This window comes from Mustelus asterias, chromosome 22 (assembly GCF_964213995.1).
Source record: "Mustelus asterias chromosome 22, sMusAst1.hap1.1, whole genome shotgun sequence".
Lineage (NCBI taxonomy): Eukaryota > Metazoa > Chordata > Chondrichthyes > Carcharhiniformes > Triakidae > Mustelus > Mustelus asterias.
The window spans coordinates 24839510-24863787 of record NC_135822.1 but is presented as its reverse complement, the minus strand read 5'-3'; the positions used below and the strand labels follow the sequence as shown (position 1 = coordinate 24863787).

At 46.7% G+C, this 24278-nt stretch overlaps 1 protein-coding gene across 1 annotated transcript in view; it reads left to right on the top strand.

Moving 5' to 3' along the window:
* The window catches only part of clcnk (chloride channel K), a 69175-nt gene that overhangs the window by 20959 nt on the left and 23938 nt on the right, over window positions 1–24278 (top strand). The window contains exons 4-12 of the mRNA XM_078238544.1: window positions 3989–4128; window positions 4982–5059; window positions 6689–6767; window positions 8606–8731; window positions 11022–11106; window positions 14759–14860; window positions 21070–21154; window positions 21850–22023; window positions 22820–22889. Coding sequence (XP_078094670.1) covers window positions 3989–4128; window positions 4982–5059; window positions 6689–6767; window positions 8606–8731; window positions 11022–11106; window positions 14759–14860; window positions 21070–21154; window positions 21850–22023; window positions 22820–22889 — 939 coding nt within the window. The remainder of the gene's footprint in view (window positions 1–3988; window positions 4129–4981; window positions 5060–6688; window positions 6768–8605; window positions 8732–11021; window positions 11107–14758; window positions 14861–21069; window positions 21155–21849; window positions 22024–22819; window positions 22890–24278) is intronic.

Here is a 24278-nt window from a genome sequence, read left to right as displayed (position 1 = left end):
CGCTGGCTGGCCAGCATTTATTGCCCATCCCTAGTTGCCTTTGAGAAGGTGGCAGTGAGCTGCCTTCTTGAATCGCTGCAGTCCATGTGCTGTGGGTTGACCCACAATGCCGTTAGAGAGGAAGTTCCAGGGTTTTGACCCAGTGACTGCGAAGGGACAGCGATATATTTCCAAGTCAGGATGGTGAGCGGCTTGGAGGGGAACTTGCAGGTGGTGGTGTTCCCATGTATCTGCTGCCCTTGTCCTTCTAGATGGAAGTGGTGGTGGGTTTGGAAGGTGCTGTCTAAGGATCTTTGGTGAATTGCTGCAGTGCATCTTGTAGACAGTACACACTGCTGCTACTGAGCGTCGGTGGTGGAGGGAGTGGATGTTTGTGGATGTGGTGCCAATCAAGCGGGGCTGCTTTGTCCTGGATGGTGTCGAGCTTCTTGAGTGTTGTTGGAGCCGCACCCATCCAGGCAAGTGGGGAGTATTCCATCACACTCCTGACCTGTGCCTTGTAGATGGTGGACAGGCTTTGGGAAGACAGGAGGTGAGTTACTCGCTGCTGTATGCCTCTGAGCTGCTCTTGTAGCCACTGTGTTTATGTGGTGAGTCCAGTTGAGTTTCTGGTCAATGGTAACCCCAAGGATGTTGACAGTGGGGGATTCAGTGATGGTTACACCATTGAATGTTAAGTGGCGGTGGTTAGAGTGTCTCTTATTGGTCTCTGTATGGCCAAGTGTTTGTTCACTTTTAACAAGTGATCCCAGCTCTCAGCTTGCAACCTCCTTTAGCGTGAGCCCTGGTGATTGCTGAGTTGGCTGAACTCATCTGGGGAAGAGGTTGAAGCACGACAACTTGGTAACTCTGGGTCACGGAGGGGAAATCGACAGAAATTTACACTTAAATAGCTCGTTAAAAATGTTAAAATCACTGCTCATACATTGAGGAAAGGATGAATCTGGAGCTAGTCTTTTCTTTAACACGGGTTTATTCACAAAAGCACAGACCCTTCCCTGCTGTAAACCAGTTCTTATATACTTAAAAATAATTCCCTAACCTTTCCCCAATTAGTTACAGCTGCTCTCATTTATAAACTCAAGCATTGACTTGTAACAGGATTCTAATATTGACAAAAAGCACAATCAGGCAGATCATTGAGCCAGAGAAAGTGACATTAAGGCAGGTGTCCATACACTTAGTTTCAGAGGTAGTTTTTAAGGGGTGTCTTAATGAAAGAGAGTAATCTGGAGATGTGAAATGTTTGGGAAGGTAATTCCAGAACTCGGGCCTACAAAAAGCAAAGAACAGTACAGCACAGGAACAGGCCCTTCGGCCCACCAAGCCTGTGCCTATCACATTGTCCTGTCTAGACCAACCGCCTGTATCCCTCTATACCCCGCCTGTTCATGTGCCTATCCAGATAAGTCTTAAATGTTTCTAACATGTCTGCCTCAACCACCTCACTTGGCAGTGCATTCCAGGCCCCCACCACCCTCTGTGTAAAAACCTTCCCCCGCACATCTCCACTGAACCTTTCCCCCCTTTCCTTGAACTTGTGCCCCCTTGCAATTGTCATTTCTGCCCTGGGAAAAAGCTTCCAACTGTTCACCTTAACTATGCCCCTTATAATTTTATAAACACAGCTGGATTGATCTTGATTCATGTTCCTAAGGCTGGAAGTTTGCGTGTTAGACTCTATAGTGGGAGATAAATTGTGCTTTTAGATCTTTGGAGGATTCCAGAGGGAAGAATGGATGGAAACCAATTGCTCAAGATGCTCCGACTACAATCGGAGAGACAACAGTGGCACAAAGTGAGGGCAGTCACACTGACAAAACAACGGAGAGATATCAGAGGAAGATGGACTTGTCAATCATGATGAGGGCCATAAGACCATAAGATATAGGAGCTAGAACATAGAAACATAGAAACCCTACAGTGCAGAAAGAGGCCATTTGGCCCATCGAGTCTGCACCGATCACAATCCCACTCAGGCCCTACCCCTATATCCCTACATATTTCCCTGTTAATCCCTCTAACCTACGCATCTCAGGACACTAAGGGGCATTTTTTAGCATGGCCAATCAACCTAACCCACACATCTTTGGACTGTGGGAGGAAACCGGAGCACCCGGAGGAAACCCACGCAGACACAAGGAGAATGTGCAAACTCCACACAGACAGTGACCCAAGCCGGGAATTGAACCCGGGTCCCTGGAGCTGTGAAGCAGCAGTGCTAACCACTGTGCTACCGTGCCGCCCTTAAAATTTCACCATCTGCCGTGATGGGATTTGAACCTGGGTCCCCAGAGAATTACCCTGGGTTTCTGGATTACTAGTCCAGCAACAATACCACTACACTACCTTCCTTTTTTTTTAATTAGGCCATTTGGCCCAGTGAGTCCATGGAGTTTAGAAGGATGAGAGTGGATCTGATTGAGTTTTATAACATTTCAAAAGGGATTGTTGGAATAAATGTAGACCAAATGTTTCCCCTGTGGGGCAATCTAGAACAAGAGGTCACAGGTATGGGTTGAGAGGCGGTAGATTTAAAACTGAGACGAGGAGGAGCTACTTCTCGCAGAGGGTGGTGAATTTGTGGAACTCGCTGCCCCACAGCACGGTGGAGTCTGAATCATTGAATGGTTTCAAGAAGGAGACAGATATATTTCTGATTTTTAAAAATGGGTCAAAGGGATATGGGGAAAAGGTGGAGAGGTGGATTTGAGGCCAGGGAGAGATCAGCCATGATCTGATTGAATGGCGGAGCAGGCTCGGAGGGCTGGATTTGCCGACTTCTGCTCCTAATTCCTATGTCCCTACGAGTCTGCTCCACCATTCAATCGTGGCTGAAAAGTTTCTCAACCCCATTCCCCCACCTTTTGCCTGTAACCTTTGTTCCCCTTTACCAATCATGAACCTATCCATCTCTGCCAAAGAGCAATAGATATACTGAGGGAGGGTTAATCTATCACAGGCACAGGAGAACATCATTTGCAACATTGGTTAGGGCCATTTCAATGGCCTAGCAAGGGCGGAAACCTAATTAAAGAGATTCAGATGGTGTATAATGGAGTAAAATTCGAAGAGAGAAAGAGAGTACAACATTAACTCACATTTATATAGTCCCTCATCATGATAAATACATCCCAAGATGCTTCACGGCAGCATTACACCCAGCCACATAAGAAGATATTAGGTTAGATGACAAAATGCTCAGTCAAAGAGGTGGGTTTTAAGGTATGTCTTACAGGTGAAAAGTGAGGTGGAGAGATATAGGGAGGGTAGTCCAGGGCCTAGGCAACTGAAGGCACTGCCACCAATGGTGGAGTGAATAAATAGGTATCGGAATTAACAGTGAAAGGTTAGGACATACTTTCTCTAATTGCTCAGGGTTCATTATAAATGTCTCAGGTGTTTCACAAACTCCGATACTTTTTATCGGTGTAGGAATTTCTATTCTACCATTTCTCTTTTTAATCATAGATTCATAGAATCTCTACAGTGCAGAAAGAGGCAATGGACCCATCCAGCCCACACCGACAACAATCCCACCCATGCCCTACCCCCATATTCCTACATATTTACCCTGCTAAACTCCCTGACACTGAGGGGCAATTTATCAAGGCCAATCAACCTAACCCACACATCTTTGAACTGTGGGAGGAAACTGGAGCACCCGGAGGAAACCCACGCAGACATGGGGAGAATGTGCAAACTCCGCACAAACAGTGACCCAAGCTGGGAATCGAACCCCTGGTGCTGTGAGGCAGCAATGCTAACCATTGTGCCACCGTGCCACCCTTAATCATGTTGCGGAGATTTATTCAGATAGAGTCATAGAAGTTTACAGCATGGAAACAGGCCCAACTTGTCCATGCCGCCCCTTTTTTTTAACCACTAAGCTAGTCCCAATTGCCCGCATTTGGCCCATATCCCTCTATACCCATCTTACTCATGTAACTGTCTAAATGTTTTTAATAGATTTGTCCTTTCCATCTAGGTTCAGGCATTCCGGAACTGAAGACGATTCTGACTGGGGTACTCCTGGAGGAGTATCTGACGATGAGAAACTTTGGAGCAAAGGTCGTTGGTTTGACATGTTCCCTGGCAGCAGGAAGCACGATATTTCTGGGCAAAGTGGTAAGTTAAAGGCTTAAACGTATAATGTGAAAGCGATGGAAGGAATGTGGCGGGAGCAAGAGATGGGGATAGTGCAAATGCTGAAGAGGTGGGAGAGCAAGAGGGAAAAGAAACAACTGAAGAACAAGAGCTTATATTTATATAATGCCTTCCCAAGACACTTCACACCTTAAAACAAAGTAGGGCACCAAGACGCATAATGAAATATTTGGTCAAATGAGTAAAATCTTGGTCAAAGGGAGGAAATCATGATGTGGAGATGCCGGCGTCGGACTGGGGTGGGGCACAGTAAGAAGTCTCACAGCATCAGGTTAAAGTCCAACAGGTTTATTTGGAATCATGAGCTTTCGGATCGCCGCTCCTTCATCAGGTGAGTCACCAGATGAAGGAGCAGGGCTCGGAAAGCTTGTGATTCCAAATAAACCTGTTGGACTTTAACCTGGTGTTGTGAGACTTATTAAAGGGAGGAAAGGAAATGGTGGATAACTAAGGAATTGAGAAAGAACTGGAGAGGTGTGAGGAGAAAGGGGGTGCGTGTTAGAGGGATAGAGAATCAGGAAGGGATGAAGAAGCAGATTGGGGCGGGGGATGGTGGTGGGGTGAAAAGAACTCCAGGAAATGTTGTGGTGCTCACCATTAATATTTGGAGTTTTGGGCCCGGGACAGGTACAAGTCATTGAATGAAGGACAATAGCTAATGGAAGACATGGGTGAGGTAATTGAGGGCCACATTCCTCTGTGAGGGTGCCAGTGACTTCAGGAGAGCAGAGAAGGGTGAAAAGTCAAGGAAAATGGGGAAGATTGACTGTGGAAGGGTAAAATGCTTAAAAGATGTTTCTTGCCTGAACTCCAGGGTCCCTTTGTCCACATCTCCAGCATGATTGCCACCTATTTGGGAAGAATTCGAACGACAGTCACCAGGGACTATGAGGTAAGGAGGGACATCAAAGTGAAATTAAGAAACCATTAAACCAAACCTTGTATGTAGACAAAATGAGGAAAAATGAGCTCTATGAGATAAATCATACAAGATTTGATTTCTAAGTCTTTCAAAAAAAGACGCAAATGTCTCCCTTTTTCACGCTCATTTGGCACTTGAAATTGCCCCCAATGATTCTGAGTCATATAAATCCAGAAGCTCTGATCTCCTATCTACTCATTGATCATCTTTGGACTGGTGATAGAGCAAATATATCTGGTCTTAGCAAGCCCAAAGGAGGAAGTTAACCAGGGTTCCTGCTGCCGGTTGCAATCCCGCAACGCTTACCGAAAATGCATTTGTACGGCTGAGAACAAAATGAGACTTGGCTGTGATGTCCCCAAAGTCAGTTGCCTTGTGGAGCCACTTCATCAAGGGTAATGCATGAATCATTGTCACTTGGTGCCTGAGGGCCACACCCCACTGTGAAACTGGGGGTTGGCACAGTGGCACAGTGGTTAGCACAGCTGTCTCACAACTCCAGGGACCCGGGTTCAATTTCGGCCTCGGGTCACTGTCTTTGTGGAGTTTACACGTTCTCCCCGTGTCTGCATGGGTTTCCTCCGGGTGGTCCGGTTTCCTCCCACAGTCCGGAAGATGTGCTGGTTAGGTGCATTGGCCGTGTTAAATTCTCCCTCAGTGTACTCGAACAGGCGCCAGAGTGGGGTGACGAGGGGATTTTCACAGTAACTTCATTGCAGTGTTAATGCAAGCCTACATGTGACATAGAACATTACAGCACAGAACAGGCCCTTCGGCCCATGATGTTGTGCCGAGCTTTATCTGAAACCAAGATCAAGCTATCCCACTCCCTATCATCCTGGTGTGCTCCATGTGCCTATCCAATAACCGCTTAAATGTTCCTAAAGTGTCTGACTCCACTATCACTGCAGGCAGTCCATTCCACACCCCAAAACTAATAAATACTAAATAAACACAAATAAATAAACTAAAACTTAAACTCGTGAGGGTACCAGTGATTTCAGGAGGACACAGAGGGTAAAAATTCAAGGAAAATAAATGTCTCCATAATTTTTGCCACATTAGAATCATAGAATCCTACAGTGCAGAAGGAGGCCATTCGGCCCATCTGGTCTGCACGGACCACAATCCCACCCAGGCCCTATCCCCACAACCCCATGCATTTACCCCAGCTAGTCTCCCTGACACCAAGGACCAATTTAGCATGGCCAATCAACCTAACCCGCACACCTTTGGGAGGAAACCGGAGCACCCGGAGGAAACCCACGCAGATACGGCGAGAATGTGCAAACTCCACACAGACAGTGACCCAAGCCAGGAATCGAACCCGGGTCCCTGGCGCTGTGAGGCAGCAGTGCTAACCACTGTGCCACCTCACCACTGTGTCACCGAGCTGCCTCTAGCTCAATGCACCTTCTAACTGCTATATTCCAGCAGAACTGTCAACCACCATGAACAGAGCTTGTAATGTTATTTCATGAATTCAGCAAAGCGCATCCAGAACCATCTCAACTGGCGTGGTTTCAAACTGACTCGAGTTGTCTCACGATAACAGCTCATTGCCAAGATCCAGCCTCTGATTTGTTCCTTTTTCTCCAGAATAAGAACAAGCAGTACGAGATGCTGGTGGCGGCAGCAGCAGTTGGGGTCGCAAGTTGCTTCGGTGCACCCATCAGTGGTAAGAAAAGTGGTCAGGAAAAATCTAACCCCTCCACAAGCCAAATAAAAGATGTGCGGGTTAGGTAGATTGGCCATGCTAAATTGCCCCTGAGCGTCAGGGGGATTTAGTTGGGTAAATGTGTGGGATTACGGGGATGGGGCCTGGGTGGGATTGTTGTCAGTGCAGGCTCGATGGGCCGAATGGCCTCCTTCTGCACTGTCGGGATTGGAGGGTTCTAAGGAATCCTCCTATTGGAGGAAATGGGGAGGTTTCAGTCACAGCAAAACAATGTCCACAACAGCAAGGAAAGAGATAAAACGTGGCAAAAGACAGTTGTCTGTGAGTTTGATGGTGCGTGTTGAGTTGTCTTGAGTTACGTGATAACCTTGCGCCATTAGGGTTGCTGTCTTCCACTTTCTGTTGAGAAGATCTTGGCAATGAATGTCCCTCTCTCCAGGGAAAGTGGTGTTTCCCTCTATTTCGCTAGACTATTAATCCAGAAACTCAGCTAATGTTCCGGGAAACCAGGTTCGAATCCTTCCACGGCAGATAGTGAAATTTGAATTCAATGAAAAAATAGCTGGAATTAAGGGTGGGATTTTACAATCTCACTCGGGCAAGATCGTAAAATCCCGCCCGAGGCCAACAGAGAGTTCCGTTCTGCGAGCCTTGGGGAATCGGGACGGGCGAGGTGGTAAAATTCCGGCCTAAGAGGCTAATGATGACCATGAAACCATTGTCGATTGTCGGAAAAACCCATCTGGTTCACGAATGGCCTTTAGGGAAGGAAATCTGTTGTCCTTACCTGGTCTGGCCTACATGTGACTCCTGAGCCACAGCAATGTGGTTGATTCTTAATGGCCCTCCAAGGGCAACCAGGAATGGGCAATAAATGCTGGCCAGCCAGCGACGCCCAAGTCCCATGAATGAATTTAAAAAACTGGAAGAGCTGTAAATAAACAACCACTATCCTGAGGGTTCTGCAGTCATTCTGCTGAGTTACAGCGCAGGATTGAGAGAATGCCCAGGGAAATTTCCCCTTTCCCCATGTCTCTTTTTTGATCTTTGAAACCAGTCGTTATTTTCCACCTTCCTGGGGGACGGTTCCATTGGGACCTGTTACTCCTCGCTCCTATCATTGTAAACCTTCACAATCATTCCCAGCAAGATATCCAACTATGGGAGCACAGGTAACACAAACCCTATAAGACCAAAGAACAAAGAGAATTACAGCACAGGAACAGGCCCTTCGGCCCTCCAAGCTGCACTGACCATGCTGCCCGACTTAATTAAAACCCCCTACCCTTCCGGGGACCATGTCCCTCCATTCCCATCCTAAAAGAACAAAGAAATTTAACTGAAGAAAAATATACTCATCCAATGTCAACACAGATGGGGTGAAATAACATGGCGGGGGGTGAGGGAGGGAGTGATGGGGGGACAGATGGCACATCCCCCTGGAAACTGCGTCACCATGGAGCCTGTTGGTCCCTCACTGGGAGGAAACAAATGAAAATGGAAAAATAAACCCTTGTTAATTGTTATATCATATTCAAGTAACATCATTTCTGTAGAAATCTCCTTCCAGGGAAGAAGCGAACAATAAATGTCAGGATTTAAAAACCATAAATGGGGCTCTTTTATTGTGGGGGTGGGGGGGGGGGGGGGTTAATTCGCTCAAAACCCATTCATTGACAGAGTTAAAATCGGACCCTATAACGTTCAAAGCATTAATGTCAGTCAGTGGCCTGGGCATATTAGCATTGATGGTGCCATTGATCCTCACCGTATGTCAATAAATCCTTGCTGACCTGTGACCCCTGTAGTGTAATGTGATCTGTGCTTGTTTTTCTCAGGAGTCCTGTTCAGCGTGGAGGTGATGTCATCTCATTTTGCGGTGCGTAATTATTGGCGAGGCTTCTTTGCTGCCACCTGTGGTGCGTTCATGTTCCGACTTCTCGCTGTGTTCAACAGCGAGCAAGGTAAAGACCACAAGGTGGCGCTGCCTGTGAGGCCTTCAGATCTCTACGTTGCATCCTTTCCAATTTTTCTAATTTTCCATTGACAGTAACAGGTTATTCTGAAAAACAGAACATTAAAACTCCCTTCGGTCTGTGCATGAGTGGTGTTGTGGTAATGTAATCCAGAGGCCCGGGTTAGACTCACGGGTTCAAATCCCACCACCGCAGCTGGTGGAATTTAAACTCAATCAATAAAATCTGGAATTGAAAACTAGTTTCAGTCATGGTGACCATGACAACGATCACTGGTTGTTGCGAAAACCCCTCCGGTTTACTATCCTATCCCTGGTCTGGCCTACATGTGACTCCAGACCCACAGCAATGTGATTGGCTCTTCATTGTCCTCTGGAGTGGCCTAGCAAGCCGAGGGCTACTAGGGTCAGGCAGCAAATGTTGCCCTTGCCAGTGACACCCACATCTCATGAAAAATGAGATAAGACTGACATATTTATCTGACTGTAAATTCAAAAGATGTCAGTGATTGAGGAATAGGGTGTTTGATGTTGATTCCACTCGTAAGAGGGTTAATTTTGACTTTTATTGGTAGTGTAAGACATTGGATCAACCGACTCAGATATAGCTCATCCCAAATATTGTCCATCCCCAACACTGCACCCGGTGAGTGCTTGTTTTCTACAATGGAGGAAATGTAACGAGTTCGTGCAACCAAAACTGCAAGAAACTACAAAGGGTTGTGAATGAAGCCCAGTCCATCACACAAACCAGCCTCCCACTTAGAATAGAATCATAGAATCCCTACAGTGCAGAAGGAGGCCATTCGGCCCATTGAGTCTGCACTGACAACAATCCCACCCAGGACCTATTCCCATAACCCCTTATATTTACCCTGCTAATCCCTCTGACACTTGGGTGAATTTAGCATCTCCAATCAACCTAACCAGCACATCTTTGGACTGTGGGAGGAAACCGAAGCACCTAGAGGAAACCCACGCAGACATGGGGAGAACGTGCAGACTCCGCACAGACAGTGACCCAAGCCAGGAATCAAACCCGGGTCCCTGGCACTGTGAGGTAGCAGTGCTAACCACTGTGCCACCATGACGCCCTCTCCCATCCATTGACTCCATCTATACTTCCTGCTGCCTCGGAAAAGCAGCCAGCATAATTAAGGACCTCATGCACCCCGGACATTCTCTCTTCCACCTTCTTCCGTCGGGAAAAAGATACAAAAGTCTGAGGTCACGTACCAACCGACTCAAGAACAGCTTCTTCCTGGCTGCCATCAGACTTTTGAATGGACCTACCATATATTAAGCTGATCTTTCTCGACATCCTATCTGTAACTGTAACACTATATTCTGCACCCTCTCCTTTCCTTCTCCCCTATGTACTCTATGAATGGTATGTTTTGTCTGTATAGCACGCAAGAAACAATACTTTAAAGTAAAGTTTAAAGTTAATTTATTAGTGACAAGTAGGCTTACATTAACACTTCAATGAAGTTACTGTGAAAATCCCCTAGTTGTCACACTCCGGCGCCTGTTTGGGTACACTGAGGGAGAATTTAGCATGACCAATCCACCTAACCAGCATATCTTTCGCACTGTGGGAGGAAACCGGAGTACCCGGAGGAAACCCACGCAGACACAGGGACAAGATTCTGACTCCGCACAGACAGTGACCCAAGCTGGGAATCGAACCCGGGTCCCTGGTGCCGGGAGGCAGCAGTGCTAATCACTGTGCCACCATTCTGCCTTTCACTGTATCCCAATACGTGTGACAATAATAAATCTAATCTAATCAAATCAAACCAGGCACAATGGGCCGAATGTCCCCTTCTGTCTTGTGAGATTCTGTGGTTGTAAAATGAATTGGGAAGGGTAATAAAGTCTCGCAGTTACCCATTGTGGGCAGATGCTCCCCACGAGTGTCAAAGCAGCTGCTTTGAGCCATTGTGTGGACATGGACAAGTGGTGTTGCCCATGAACGCACAGAGCAACGCAGGGTGCCCACTTAGGAATCTTATTGCTGGGTAAGCATATGATCAGGCTCGACTGTGATGCCCTAATTCTCACATTGCAAATAATGTCCTCTTCAAAGAGGTACCACTGCCTGTGGAATTGTACCTCCTGGAAAATATCGTAGTCTTCACAAGCAGGAAGGGAAGTCAGGAATCTGAAATTTGAGGAGGTATCCCAGCCACCTGCAAAACAGGTCAGATCGTTGGCTCCTCCGGAGTTTTGCTTCAAGGTTAAAATATATTTCTAACTTTCCCTGTTTTACCCGGCAGAAACAATCATTGCTCTTTTCAAGACAAAATTCAAAGTTGACTTCCCGTTTGACTTACCAGAAACGTTCATCTTTATCGTCCTTGGGTGAGGTGTATTTCTGCTTTATCTCTTGTGTACCTGTTTCAAATAGATGGCGATGGAATTGATGCAATTTACATTCTGCCATTTGAGTGCTACACAAACTATGGCATAGATCCTGAGGAAAGCAGTCATTATGTAATGTTACACAAGCACCTAGAGTACCATTTGTTTATGTAGAATGATGCTGTAAAGCTTAGAATCATAGAACCCCGACAGTGCAGAAGGAGGACATTCGGCCCATCGAGCCTATACCAGCAACAATTCCACCCAGGCCCTATGCGTGTAACTCCACGTATTTACCCTGCTAATCCCCCTGACACTAAGGGATAATTTAGCATGGCCAATCCACCTAACCCACACATCTTTGGATACTAAGGGATAATTTAGTATGGCCAATCCACCGAACCTGCACATCTTTAGACTGAGGAAGGAAACCGGAGGACCGACAGACACGCAGACACGGGGAGAATGTACAAACTCCACACAGACAGTCACACGAGGCTGGAATTGAATCCAGCTCCTTGGTGCTGTGAGACAGCAGTGCTAACCACTGTGCGATCGTGCCGCCCTTATCTGTTAATATAGAACAAAACTGAATATCTACGAGGAGGAAGATTAAACGTTGACTGCGCAACTTGTCACGTGTTTCATGGCAGGGGGTGGGGGACGGGGGGAGGGGGGGGATAGGTGGAGGAGGGCGGTGGCCTTTCTTTGGCCGGTAGCCGGATCTTCTGGTCCCAACATTCTCGATGTGGAGATGCCGGCGTTGGACTGGGGTGAACACAGTAAGAAGTCTCACAACACCAGGTTAAAGTCCAACAGGTTTATTTGGTAGCAAATACCATAAGCTTTCGGAGCGCTGCTCCTTCGTCAGATGGAGTGGAAATGTGCCCTCAAACAGTGCACAGAGACACAAAATCAAGTTACAGAATACTGATTAGAATGCGAATCCCTACAACCAGCCAGGTCTTAAAGGTACAGACAATGCGGATGGAGGGAGCATTAAACACAGGTTAAAGAGATGTGTATTGTCTCCAGACAGAACAGCTAGTCAGATTCTGCAAGTCCAGGAGGCAAGCTGTGGGGGGTTACTGATAATGTGACCTGGCTGGTTGTAGGGATTCGCATTCTAATCAGTATTCTGTAACTTGATTTTGTGTCTCTGTGCACTGTTTGAGAGCACATTTCCACTCCATCTGACGAAGGAGCAGCGCTCCGAAAGCTTATGGTATTTGCTACCAAATAAACCTGTTGGACTTTAACCTGGTGTTGTGAGACTCCCAACATTCTCAACAGGATTTCCCAATGAATGCACCCTTTGCCCCCATGAAACCCGTAGATGGGGGTGCGCCATCGGCAGGACCGGATGATCCCGCCAACATGAACAGCTGGAAAGCTCTGGCTCCTATGTATTAATAAAAGAACGCACCAGACCCTGTGAAAATAAGTTGTTCACTACTTTCGGACATTCTTCAAGGGCACTTGTCTTCATGAATAAATCCATGGCAGGACACAGGGGTGGCACAGTGGTTAGCACTGCTGCCTCACAGCGTCAGGGACCCGGGTTTAATTCCGGCCTTGGGTGCCTGTGTGGCATTTGCTCAATCTCCCCGTGTCTGCGTGGGTTTCCTCCGGGTGCTCCGGTTTCCTCTCACACTCCAAAGATGTGTGGGTTAGGTGGATTGGCCAAGCTAAATGGCCCCTTAGTGTCAGGGGGACAAGCGGAGTAAATATGTAGGGTTATAGGGATAGGGCCTGGGGGGAATGATTGTCGGTGCAGGCTTCATGGGCTGCTTGGCCTCCTTCTGCACTGTCGGGATTCTCTGATTCTACAACTTTGTTTGTAAATGCAAATGCAATATAATTAGAATGTATTGAAAACACTATTTTGCCCCATGCACATTCCATTACTGTGTTTAAAAAGATGCAATTCTTCCAACAAAAACTGAAAAAGAATGACAAATACATTTGTGGTGATCTTCGCATCGCTAAAGGAACAACCTTTTCTAACTCACTGACTTGATGCAGTAACAAGGGACCCTAACATCCTAAAACTGCTTGTTCTCTTTGTAGCTGGGGTTTACTTCAATGTCCTAGTTCATTATCTGTCCTGCAAGGTGACGTGTGATGGTGCTGGAAATCAATGTTTTAATGGGAACATTTTGCAAGGCCAATGCATCTAACCAGCACGCCTTTCGGACTGTGGAAGGAAACTGGAGCACCCGGAGGAAACCCACGCAGGCACGGGGGAGAATGTGCAGACTCCACACAGACAGTGACCCAAGCCGGGAATCGAACCCAGGTCCCTAGCACCGTGAGGCAGCAGTGCTAACCACTGTGCCACTGTGTATCCGCTGATCTGGTTGTGGTCTCAGCTCCACTTTCCTGTCTGCCCCCCCCCCCCCCCCCCCACCCCGCTAACCCTTCACTCCCCCATCTATCAAAAATCTATCTAACTCTGATTTGAATAAATTCAATGACCCAGCCTCCACTACTTCCTGGGGAGCGAAATTCCATAGGCTAACTACCCTCTATCAGAAAAAAAACTTCTCCTTATCTCCCTTTAAAGGTAAATCTCTTATTTTTAAACGATGTCCCCTAGTTTTAGTCTCTCCTACCAGAGGAAACACCCTTCAGGTATCCACCTGGAGTTCCCTCAAGATCTTATATGTTTCAATATGATCAGCTTGCATTCTTCCAAACTCCAATGGGTGTGGACCAACCTATTCAATCTTACACTCAGGACAGAATTGATGCCTTTGGTTTTTGTCATTTCCTTATTCAGTATAGACCCTAAGACGTAGGAGCAGAGGTAGGCCATTTGGCCCATTGAGTCTGCTCTGCCATTCAATGAGATAAGACCATAAGACATAGGAGCAGAATTTGGCCACTCGGCTGATCGAGTCTGCTCTGCCATTCAATCATGGCTGATATTTTTCTCATCCCCACTCTCCTGCCTTTTCCCCACAACCCCTGATCCCCTTATTAATCAAGAACTTATCTATCTCTGTCTTAAAGACACTCAATGACCTGGCCTCCACAGCCTTCTGCGGCAAAGAGTTCCACAGATTCATCACTCTCTGGCTGAAGAAATTCCTCCTCATCTCTGTTTTAAAGGATCGTCTCTTTAGCCTGAGGTTGTGCCCTCACCTCCACTTTCCCGCCTTATCCCCATAACCTTTGATTTTCTTACTGTTTTGATGTCAGCCTTTTAATTGATCACAATTTTACCCTTCAAGTAACCAGACCAAGTCACAGAGTTCTCTTAAACAGCTATTTTAATGCAAGCTTTATAGGAAAGTTCCTGGAAAGTCACAGGTCAGTGCCAGTAACTAGCCAGAGTCCAGAATTCAGGAATACACGAGCAGTTATAGTTTCAAATTTGATTACAAATAATTAGCATGTACCAGCGCTAAGCACTGTGCCACCGGCCATCTGTGATGCACGAAGGTACTGATAGTAGCATACTTGAATTTCATGCTATTAAACGCTGCTACAGATAAGTTGCTCCACTCTGATGGGCAGTGGGATTGAAGTAAGTTTCTGGAACCGGTACACTATCTGAAAACATGTAGCACAGTTTTTTCGATCTGAAATATTACTTTGATTCAGAAAATAACTTCTTTATTTTTCTCATTGTTATTATCCACATTAGGATCATCTGTGGGTCGCTGAGCTGTGTCTACTTGTCTTGTCAGCGCTGGCTGATAGGGTACATAAGGAGAAATGCTTTCATCCTCAAACTCGTGGCAGCAGAGTAAGATTACAATACTATTTTCTACAAACATTCGCTTGGGAGTACAGAACTTGAACATTGCTGCCAAAGCTTTCTGTCTTGAACTCATTAGGTATTTTGCCAATGCTTCAGCCAATCAGAGTTGACTTGTCAACCAATCAGCACCCATTTTATGGTGGCAGTGGTTAGCACTGCTGCCTCACAGCGCCAGGGACCCGGGTTCGATTCCCGGCTTGGGTCACTGTCTGTGCAGAGTCTGCACGTTCTCCCCGTGTCTGCATGGGTTTCCTCCGGGTGCTCCGGTGACCTCCCACAGTCCGAAAGATGTGCTGGTTAGGTGCATTGGCCATGCTAAATTCTCCCTCAGTGTACCCGAATAGGTGCCGGAGTGTGGTGAGTAAGGGATTTTCACAGTAATTTCATTGCAGTGTTAATGTAAGCCTACTTGTGACACTAATAAATAAACGTAAAAAAGCTTTAAACATTTTCTCCATAAAATTGTTGCAATCCTTGGAAATTTGGTATTTTTGTATTTGTCCTGATGAGTACAAGACAAAAAGCTTTGGTAACATGTCCCTCTTTGCAGAAACATACCATTTTCACAGTTTTCCTGGAGCGAGAATTGGTGATAGATATGAAAGATCATTCCTGACACCATCCAAAAGAGATATTGAAAAGTAGAAAGGCATGTGGAAGCGGTGGAATACGTTACCACAGAAGATCATCAAAATAAATGTGTTCAAGATGCAATTAGGAAATTAATTTTCTGCCGCGGCATAATAATTCATGTAATTGTGTAAAACATTCTCTGTATTTAATGCAGCAAAGTAAGTGAATGAATTTTAGTATAGCACACAAGAGAAATGTAAACCCCTCTATGTGACACTCGAATCACTTGGCAGCTATAGTGAGAATGTGGATGGGCAGTATTAGCAAATCAACAGCATTTACAGCACTGAAACACACCATTTGGATAATCAAGTTTGTTGAGTGTTTTTTCCATTAGTTACCAAGTCTAATCCCATGCTCCTGCCCACTCTTTCTGCTCCTCCTTTTTCAGCAGCTATCTAATTCCCTTTTAAAAGAGGTTACGAACTCTGTTTAAACAGTTGTACATGGCAGAGAATTCTACACTGTGACCACCTTTGCATAGAATCATAGAATCCCTACAGTGCACAACAGACCCATTTGTCCCATTGAGTCTGTATAGAAATCATAGAAATCATAGAAACCCTACAGTGCAGAAGGAGGCCATTTGGCCCATCGAGTCTGCACCGACCACAATCCCACCCAGGCCCTACCCCCACATATTTACCCACTAATCCCTCTAACCTACACATCCCAGGACTCTAAGGGGCAATTTTTAACCTGGCCAATCAACCTAACCCGCACATCTTTGGACTGTGGGAGGAAACCGGAGCACCCGGAGGAAACCCACGCAGACACGAGGAGAATGTGCAAACTCCACACAGACAGTGACCCGAGCCGGGAATCGAACCCGGGACCCTGGAGCTGTGAAGCAGCAGTGCTAACCACTGTGCTACCGTGCCGCCCTCTCTGGCAAAGCATCTCATGTAGCCCTCACCCTCGCCCTATTCCCATACATTTCCCATGGCCTATCCGTCTAATCTACACATCTTGGGACACTAAGGGACAATTTAGCATGGTCAATCCGACTAACCTGCACATCTCTGGACTGTGGGAGGAAACTGGAGCACCCTGAGGAAACCCACGCAGACATAGGGAGAACATTCAAACTCCACACAGACAGTGATCCAAGCCGGGAATCGAACCCAGGTCCCTGGCGCTGTGAGGCAGCAGTGCTAACCACTGTGCCACCGTGCCGCCCACAAACAGTAATATAAAAAAAATCTAACATACCCTTTATTTCTCTCTGCAAGTATCTTAGGTTCTTTCATCATCAGGTCATCAATCAGTGGACAGAATCTATTACAATTTACCTTGTCATAACCTTGAAAACTTCTATTCATCATTTCTTAATCCTCTGAGCTCCAATGAAAACCTCTAACTTCCCGAGTCCCCTCTAATCATTTATTCTTGATTACATCCTGCTGAATGAAAGCTACAAAGTTTCCAGCCTATTTTAGAACAGGGTAACGGGATAAATAAAACTGTGCACCGCCACCCCCAACCACTACTCCAGTTGCGACTTGGTCTTGTACAAGTTCTGCTCTGTACTGGAGTTTTACCAGCAGAGGGGTAGGTGTCTGGAAGCCCACCAATCTTTGGGACAAGAAGACCTTCTATGTGGCCAATTGATTACCACTTGAGGGCCTCCTCCCTCCATCACTGATATTTTACCACAGGTGGGGGAGTGAGACCACCAGGCAGACACTGGCAACCTGGATTCGAGGTCAGAGTGGGGAACCCTCCTGTTTGGGCACCCTGTACCCAATGGAAGTCCCCATCCTGCCCCGTATGGAAATGGCCACCCCTGTTTTCCTCTGACCCCAAGCTGATTGGTCGGCAACTGGACATCAAGGTGGTGCTGTAGGCCATGAGCAGCCGAATTGTGTCCAACCTTAATCTGTAACCTCATGGCACAACATATCCCCACTCTACTATCACCATCAAAACCAGGGGATCAACCCTGGTTCAGTGAATCATAGAATCCCTACAATGCAGAAGGAGGTCATTTGGCCCCATCGAGTCTGCACTGACAACAATCCCACCCCAGGCCCTCTTCCTGTAACCCCATATATTTACTCTCCTAATCCCTCTGACACTAAGGGGCAACTTAGTATGGCCAATCAACCTAACCCGCACATCTTTGGAAGAGTGCAGGAAGGCATACCAGCAGTGGCACCAGTCATACCTAAATATGAGGTGTCAACCTGGTGAAGCTACAACTCAGGACTATGTACCTGCCAGACAACAAAAGCAGCAAGTGATAGACAGAGCTAAGCAATCTCACAACCAACGGACCAGATCCAAGCTCTACAGTCCTGCGACACACAGTTGTGAATGGTGCTGGACAATTAAACTCACTGGAGGAAGAGGCTCCACAAATATCCCCATGCTCAATGATAGGGGAGCCCAGCACATCAGTGCAAAAGATAAGGTATTCGCAACAATCTTTAGCCAGAAGTGCCAAGTGAATGATCCATCTTGTCCTCCTCCAGAGGTCCCCAGCATCGCAGATGCCAGTCTCCAGACAATTTGATTCACTCCATTTGATATCAAGAAATGTCTGAAGGCACTGGATACTGCAGAGACGATGGGCCGTGACAATATTCCAGCAAAAGTACTGAATCATTGTGCTCCAGAACCAGTTGTATCCTTAGCCAGGTTGTTCCATTTCGGCAACAACACAGTATCTGCCCGGCGACATAGAAAATTGCCCAGGTATGTCCTGTCCACAAAAAAACAGGACAAATCCAACCCGGCCAATTACCACCCCATTAGTCTACTCTTGATCATCAGCAAAATGATGGAAGGGGTCATCAGCAGTGTTATCAAGTGGCATTTACTCAGCAATAACCTGCTCACTGATGCTCATAGAATCCTTGCAGTGCAGAAAGAGGCCATTCGGCCCATTGAGCCTGTAGACAGCAATCCCACCCAGGCCCTATCCCCATAATCCCATGTATTTACCCTGCTAATCTCCCCACTCTAATGGGCAATTTAGCACGCCCAATCCATCTAACCAGCACATCTGGTGGGAGGAAACCAGAGCACCCGGAGGAAACCCACGCAGACATGGGGAGAATGTGCAAACTCCACACCGACAATGACCCGAAACCGGAATTGAACCCGGGTCCTTGGCACTGTGAGGCAGCAGTGCTGACCATTGTGCCACCGTGATGCCCCAAAGACCCGGGCAACGTTCAGTTTGTGTTCTGTCAGGGTCACTCAGCTCCTGACCTCATTACAGCCTTGGTTCAAACATGGACAAAAGGGCTGAATTCTGGAGGTGAGGTGAGAGTGACAGCCCTTGACATCAAGGCAGCATTTGGAAGATTTGGCATGAAGGAGCCCGAGATAAATTGGAGGTCAGTGTGAATCAGGGGAAAATCCTCTGCTGGCTGGAGTCAGACATGACTCCACAAGTCACAAGCACAAAGGAAGATGTTTGTGGTTGTTGGAAATCAGTCATCTTAATCCCAGGGTATCACAGCAGGAGTTTCTCAGGGTAATGTCCCAGGGTCAACCACCTTCACCATCCCTCCATCATCAGCTCAGAAGTGGGAATGTTCGCTGATGATTGCAGAATATTCAGCACCATTCGGGACTCCTCAGAAACTGAAGCAAGTATACAGCAAGACCTGACCAACATCAGGCTTAGGCTGATAAGTGGCAGTAACAGGTGCCAGGCAATGACCATCTCCAACAAGAGAAACTCCAACATCTCCCCTTGACATTCAATGGCATTACCATCACTGAACCCCCCACTATCAATATCCTGGGCGTTACCATTGACCAGAAAATGAACTGGACTATCCATATAAATACTGTGGTTACAAGAGCAGGTCAGGGGCTCGGAATCCTATAGCAGGTAACTCACCTCCTGACTCCCCAAAGCCTGTCCACCATTTACAAGCCACAAGTCAGATATGTGACGGAACAGTCCCCACTTGCAGAGTTGACTGCTGCTCCATCAACACTCAAGAGGCCTAACAATATCCAGGACAAAGCAGCCCGCTGGATTGACATCCCATCCACTCTATCCACCACATCCAACATCCACTCCCTCCATCACCGATGCACAGTGGCAGCATCATGCACCATTTACAAGCAGGAACTCACCAATGCTCCTTTGACAGCACCTTCCAAACACATAACCACTACCATCTAGAAGGACAAGGGCAGCAGACGCTTGGGATCATCACCACCTGTAAGTTCCCCTTCAAGCCACAAACCATCCTGATTTGAAAATATATCGCCGTTCCATCACTGACACTGGGTCAAAATCCTGGAATTCCCTTCCTAGCAGTACGGTGGGTCAACCTACACCACATGGACTGCAGTGGCTCAAACGGGCAGCTCAGCACCACCAAAGGCAATTAGGGATGGGCAATAAAAAGTGCCAGTCTTGTTAGCGACACCCATATCCTATGGAAGAATTTTACAAAGCTCTGAGAAGTGGGACATCCCATCCTACACCAGAGCAGAAGTCACAACCTCAAGCAATTCCAGCAGTGGCAAGCTCTTGCCCAACTGGGTGTCACAGTAGCACAGTGATTAGCACCGCTGCCTCACAGCTCTAGGCTCCCAGGTTCAATTCCGGCCTCGGGTCACTGTCTGTGTGGAGTTTGCACTTTCTCCCTGTGTCTGCATAGGATTCCTCCGGGTGCTCCGGTTTCCTCCCACACGCCAAAGGTGTGTAGGTTAGGTGGATTGGTCATGCTAAATTGACCCTAGTGTCAGGGGGATTAGCGGGGTAAATATGTGGGGCTACGGGGAATAGGGCCTGGGTGGGATTGTGGTTGGTGCAGACTCGATGGGCCGAATGGCCTCCTTCTGCACTGTAGGGATTCTACGATTCTATGAACTTCTCAGCCGGTGGGCAGAGCCAGCACCTCCATGAAATATTGAAGTTTAAAATGTCTTTTAAGTGAAATAAGAAGTAGATTGTTAAGTTTGAGTATTATGGGCTAGATTTTCCAGCCGCACTCGCCCCAAGGCCGGAAATTCCAGCCGAGATCAACGGACATTTGCATAGTCCGGCCCCGCCCACTTCATTTCCCGAGGCAGGTGGGACGGGAAAATTACTCCCACTAAATATGACAAACATGACAAATGGATTTCCGATCTGTACCAATGAAGGTTGCACGTGATGGTTCTGCTGTGTTGAATAAGAAGTAAGAGGAATTCTGTGCTGGCTCAGTTGGAGAGTTATCCTGAGTGAATACCATTATATCAAAGCTTGAAATGTTTCCAAATAAATCTATATGAGGTGTCAGTCTGTTGTTTTTCAAAGCCCACTAATTGACAGTGGCAGTGGGAGTGAAGCATTCATTAATTAGCAATATGACAAAGTTAAAATGTTCATTACCAGACAGTCACAGTGAGAGCCAATGCACACATTCTGTGGAAAATAATTCTCTGACAGATCATTTGTCCCTCTCTGTTTACTTGCGCCATTACTGCGTCACGAGAGCGACTGTTTTGAGTGTTCAATTGAGCTAGTTTGTTGATTTGATTGTTCAAACCTTTTTAGGGTAATGAATGAGACATGAGCTAATATCCAAACAATGTTCTATCAATAGGAAGGCAGTGTACTCGGGACTTGTAACCTTGCTCTTGGCATCCATCACCTTCCCTGGCAGTCTGGGCCAGTTCATGGCATGCAGGGTAAGTATTTTTGAACATAAAGCATGTCTCAATCTTGTAACCAGATACAGCGTCGCTTCTAGATAATAACCAAAAGAGAAAACGCTGGGAAATCTCAGCAGGGCTGGCAGCATCTGTAAGGAGAGAAAGGAGCTGACGTTTTGAGTCCAGTAAGAAGTCTCACAACACCAGGTTAAGGTCCAACAGGTTTATTTGGTAGCACAAGCTTTCGGAGCGCTGTCCCTTCATGAAGGTGCAACGCTCCAAAAGCTTGTGCTACCAAATAAACCTGTTGGACCTTAACCTGGTGTCGTGAGACTACTTACTGTGCTTACCCCAGTCCAACGCCGGCATCTCCACATCGTTTCGAGCCCAGATGACCCTTTGAACCTTTGCTGAGATTTTCCAGCATTTTCTCTTTTGACTTCAGCTGAGCTTTGACAAAGGGTCATCTGGACTCGAAAAGTCAGCCCTTTTCTCTCCTTACAGATGCTGCCAGAGCTGCTGAGATTTTCCAGCGTTTTCTCTTTTGGTTTCAGATTCCAGCACCCGCAGTAATTTGCCTTTATCCAGTTCGAGATAATATATGGAATAAGGCAGATACTCAGGCTTTCTCAGCCAAACAGAAGGTCTAATTTTCCCACTGTTCTAAATCTATAAAAGGCCAAATGTCTTCAGTGTAGAAAGGATAATCTCTGACTGTGTTCTCACTGCAGCTAACCATGAAGGAACTTCTCTCTTCACTCTTTGATCACCGGTCCTGGGGCGTGCTTTCCCAGAATGCAACACTTAACATCCAGGCCAGAGTCGACCCTGACAATCTGTGGATTGAATGGTGCCATCCATCCTTCACTTTTTTTGGCACACTCCTGTTCTTCTTATTCATGAAGGTAAGGTGTGGCTTTTACTGAGCTGCCAGCCTTGAAACGCTATCATTAATAGCTGACCCAAACAGTGGTTAGCGCTGCTGCCTCACAGCGCCAGCGACCCGGGTTCGATTCCCGGCTTGGGTCACTGTCTGTGCGGAGTCTGCATGTTCTCCCCGTGTCTGCATGGGTTTCCTCCGGGTGCTCCGGTTTCCTCCCACAGTCCGAAGGTGATTAGGTGCATTGACCGTGCTGAATTCTCCCTCAGTAAAGTAAAATTAAAGTTAAATTATTCGTCACAAGTCGGCTTACATTAACACTGCAATGAAGTTACTGTGAAAATCCCCTAGTCGCCACACTCCGGTGCCTGTTTGGGTAGACTGAGGGAGAATTTAGCATGGCCAGTTCACCTAAACAGCAGGTCTTTCAGATTGTAGGAGGAAACCAGAGCACCCAGAGGAAATCCACACAGACACAGAGAGAATGTGCAAATTCCACACAGACTGAGACCCAAGCCAGGAATTGAACCTGGGACCCTCACACTGTGAGGCAGCATTGCTAACCACTGTGCCACCATGCCGCCAGTGTACCCCAAACAGGCGTTGGAGTGTAGCCACTAGGGGATTTTCACAGTAACTTCATTGCAGTGTTAATGTAAGCCTACTTGTGACACTAATAAATAACTTTGAATACCTCAGTGGCCAGGAGTATAGTTTTGCATGCATTTAAGAACAGCCTTCAGACAACCGTGGACGTACAACAGTAAACAAAACCTGATGGCGGTTTTGTGCTAGACTGATTGTCTCTCCCTTGCCTCTAGTTCTGGATGCTGATCCTTGCGACCACACTGCCAATGCCAGCTGGGTACTTCATGCCGGTGCTTATTTATGGTAAGTTCAGAGAATAAATCGTCCCCCTGGTCGAGGTGTGAACTAAATGCAAAGGACAGAGCAAGGCTTTAAAATCAAGTTATCTTGAAACCGCCTGAATCTGAACCCGTACATTTTTAAAATAATAAGTTGTTGCTGCATTTGCATTTGGTTGACTCTCTTACAGGGGAGGCGATGGTCTAGTGGTATTATTGCTAGACTATTAATCCAGAAACTCAGCTAATGTTCTGGGGACCCGGGTTCGAATCCTGCCACAGCAAATGGTGGAATTTGAATTCAATAAACAAAAATCTGGAATTAAGAATCTACTGATGACCATGAAACCATTGTCGGAAAAACCCACCTGCTTTACTAATGTCCTTTAGAGAAGGAAATCTGCCATTCTTACCCAGTCTGGCCTACATGTGACCCCAGAGCCACAGCACTATGGTTGATTTTCAACTGCCCTCTGAACGAGGGATGGGCAATAAATGCTGGCCAGCCAGCGACGCCCAGGCCACAAATGAATTTTTTAAAAATTCTGAAACACAAAATAGAAAAGAGACCATTTAGCCCATCATTCCTGTGCTGGCCAAGAAACAGGGTGATCCGGCCTAATCCCACTTTCCAATTCATGGTCTGTAAGCACCGCATATCCAAGTATTTTTTAAATGCAATAAGAATTTCTACCTCTTGCCCTTTCAGGCAGTGAGATCCACAATCTCTCCCTCCCCTCTCTCCAACTCACTGAGTGAAAAAGATTCTCCTCAACTCCCCCCACCCTCGCCCAATCCTACTGGCAATTACTTCAAACCCCTGCTCCTTGGTTATTGATCACTCTACTGAGAGGATTAAGTCCTTCCTCCCCTTCCTCTCCAGGCGCCTCATAATTTTGTACATCTCAATTAAGTCTCTCCTCAGCCTCCCTTGTTCCAAAGGAAACAGCCATATTTTACCCAATCTTTTCTGTATCACCAAAATTCTCCCCTTCCGGCGAGTATGATCATATCCCTACTGTAATGTAGTGACGAGAACTGTGCATAGTACTCTAGACAAGGCCTAACTAATGTTTTGTACAGTTTCGGCATAACTTCCCTGTAAGTAGAATGAGTTGGGTCATTTTTTCTATTTTTATTCTTCCATGGGATGAGGACATCACCGGCAAGGCCAACGTTTGTTGCCCATCCCTAATTGCCCTTTAACTGAGTGGCTTGCCAGCTCATTTCAGAGGCCAATTAAGAGTCAACCACATTGCTGTGGATCTGGAGTCACGTGTAGGCCAGACCGAGTAAAGATGGCAGAATTCCCTCCCTAAAGGAGGTGAGTGAACCATGTAAACCCCGGTACCATTTGTAATTAAGACATGATCATGCAGTCTGATGGTTTGTGACAATATAGGGTGTATTGCAT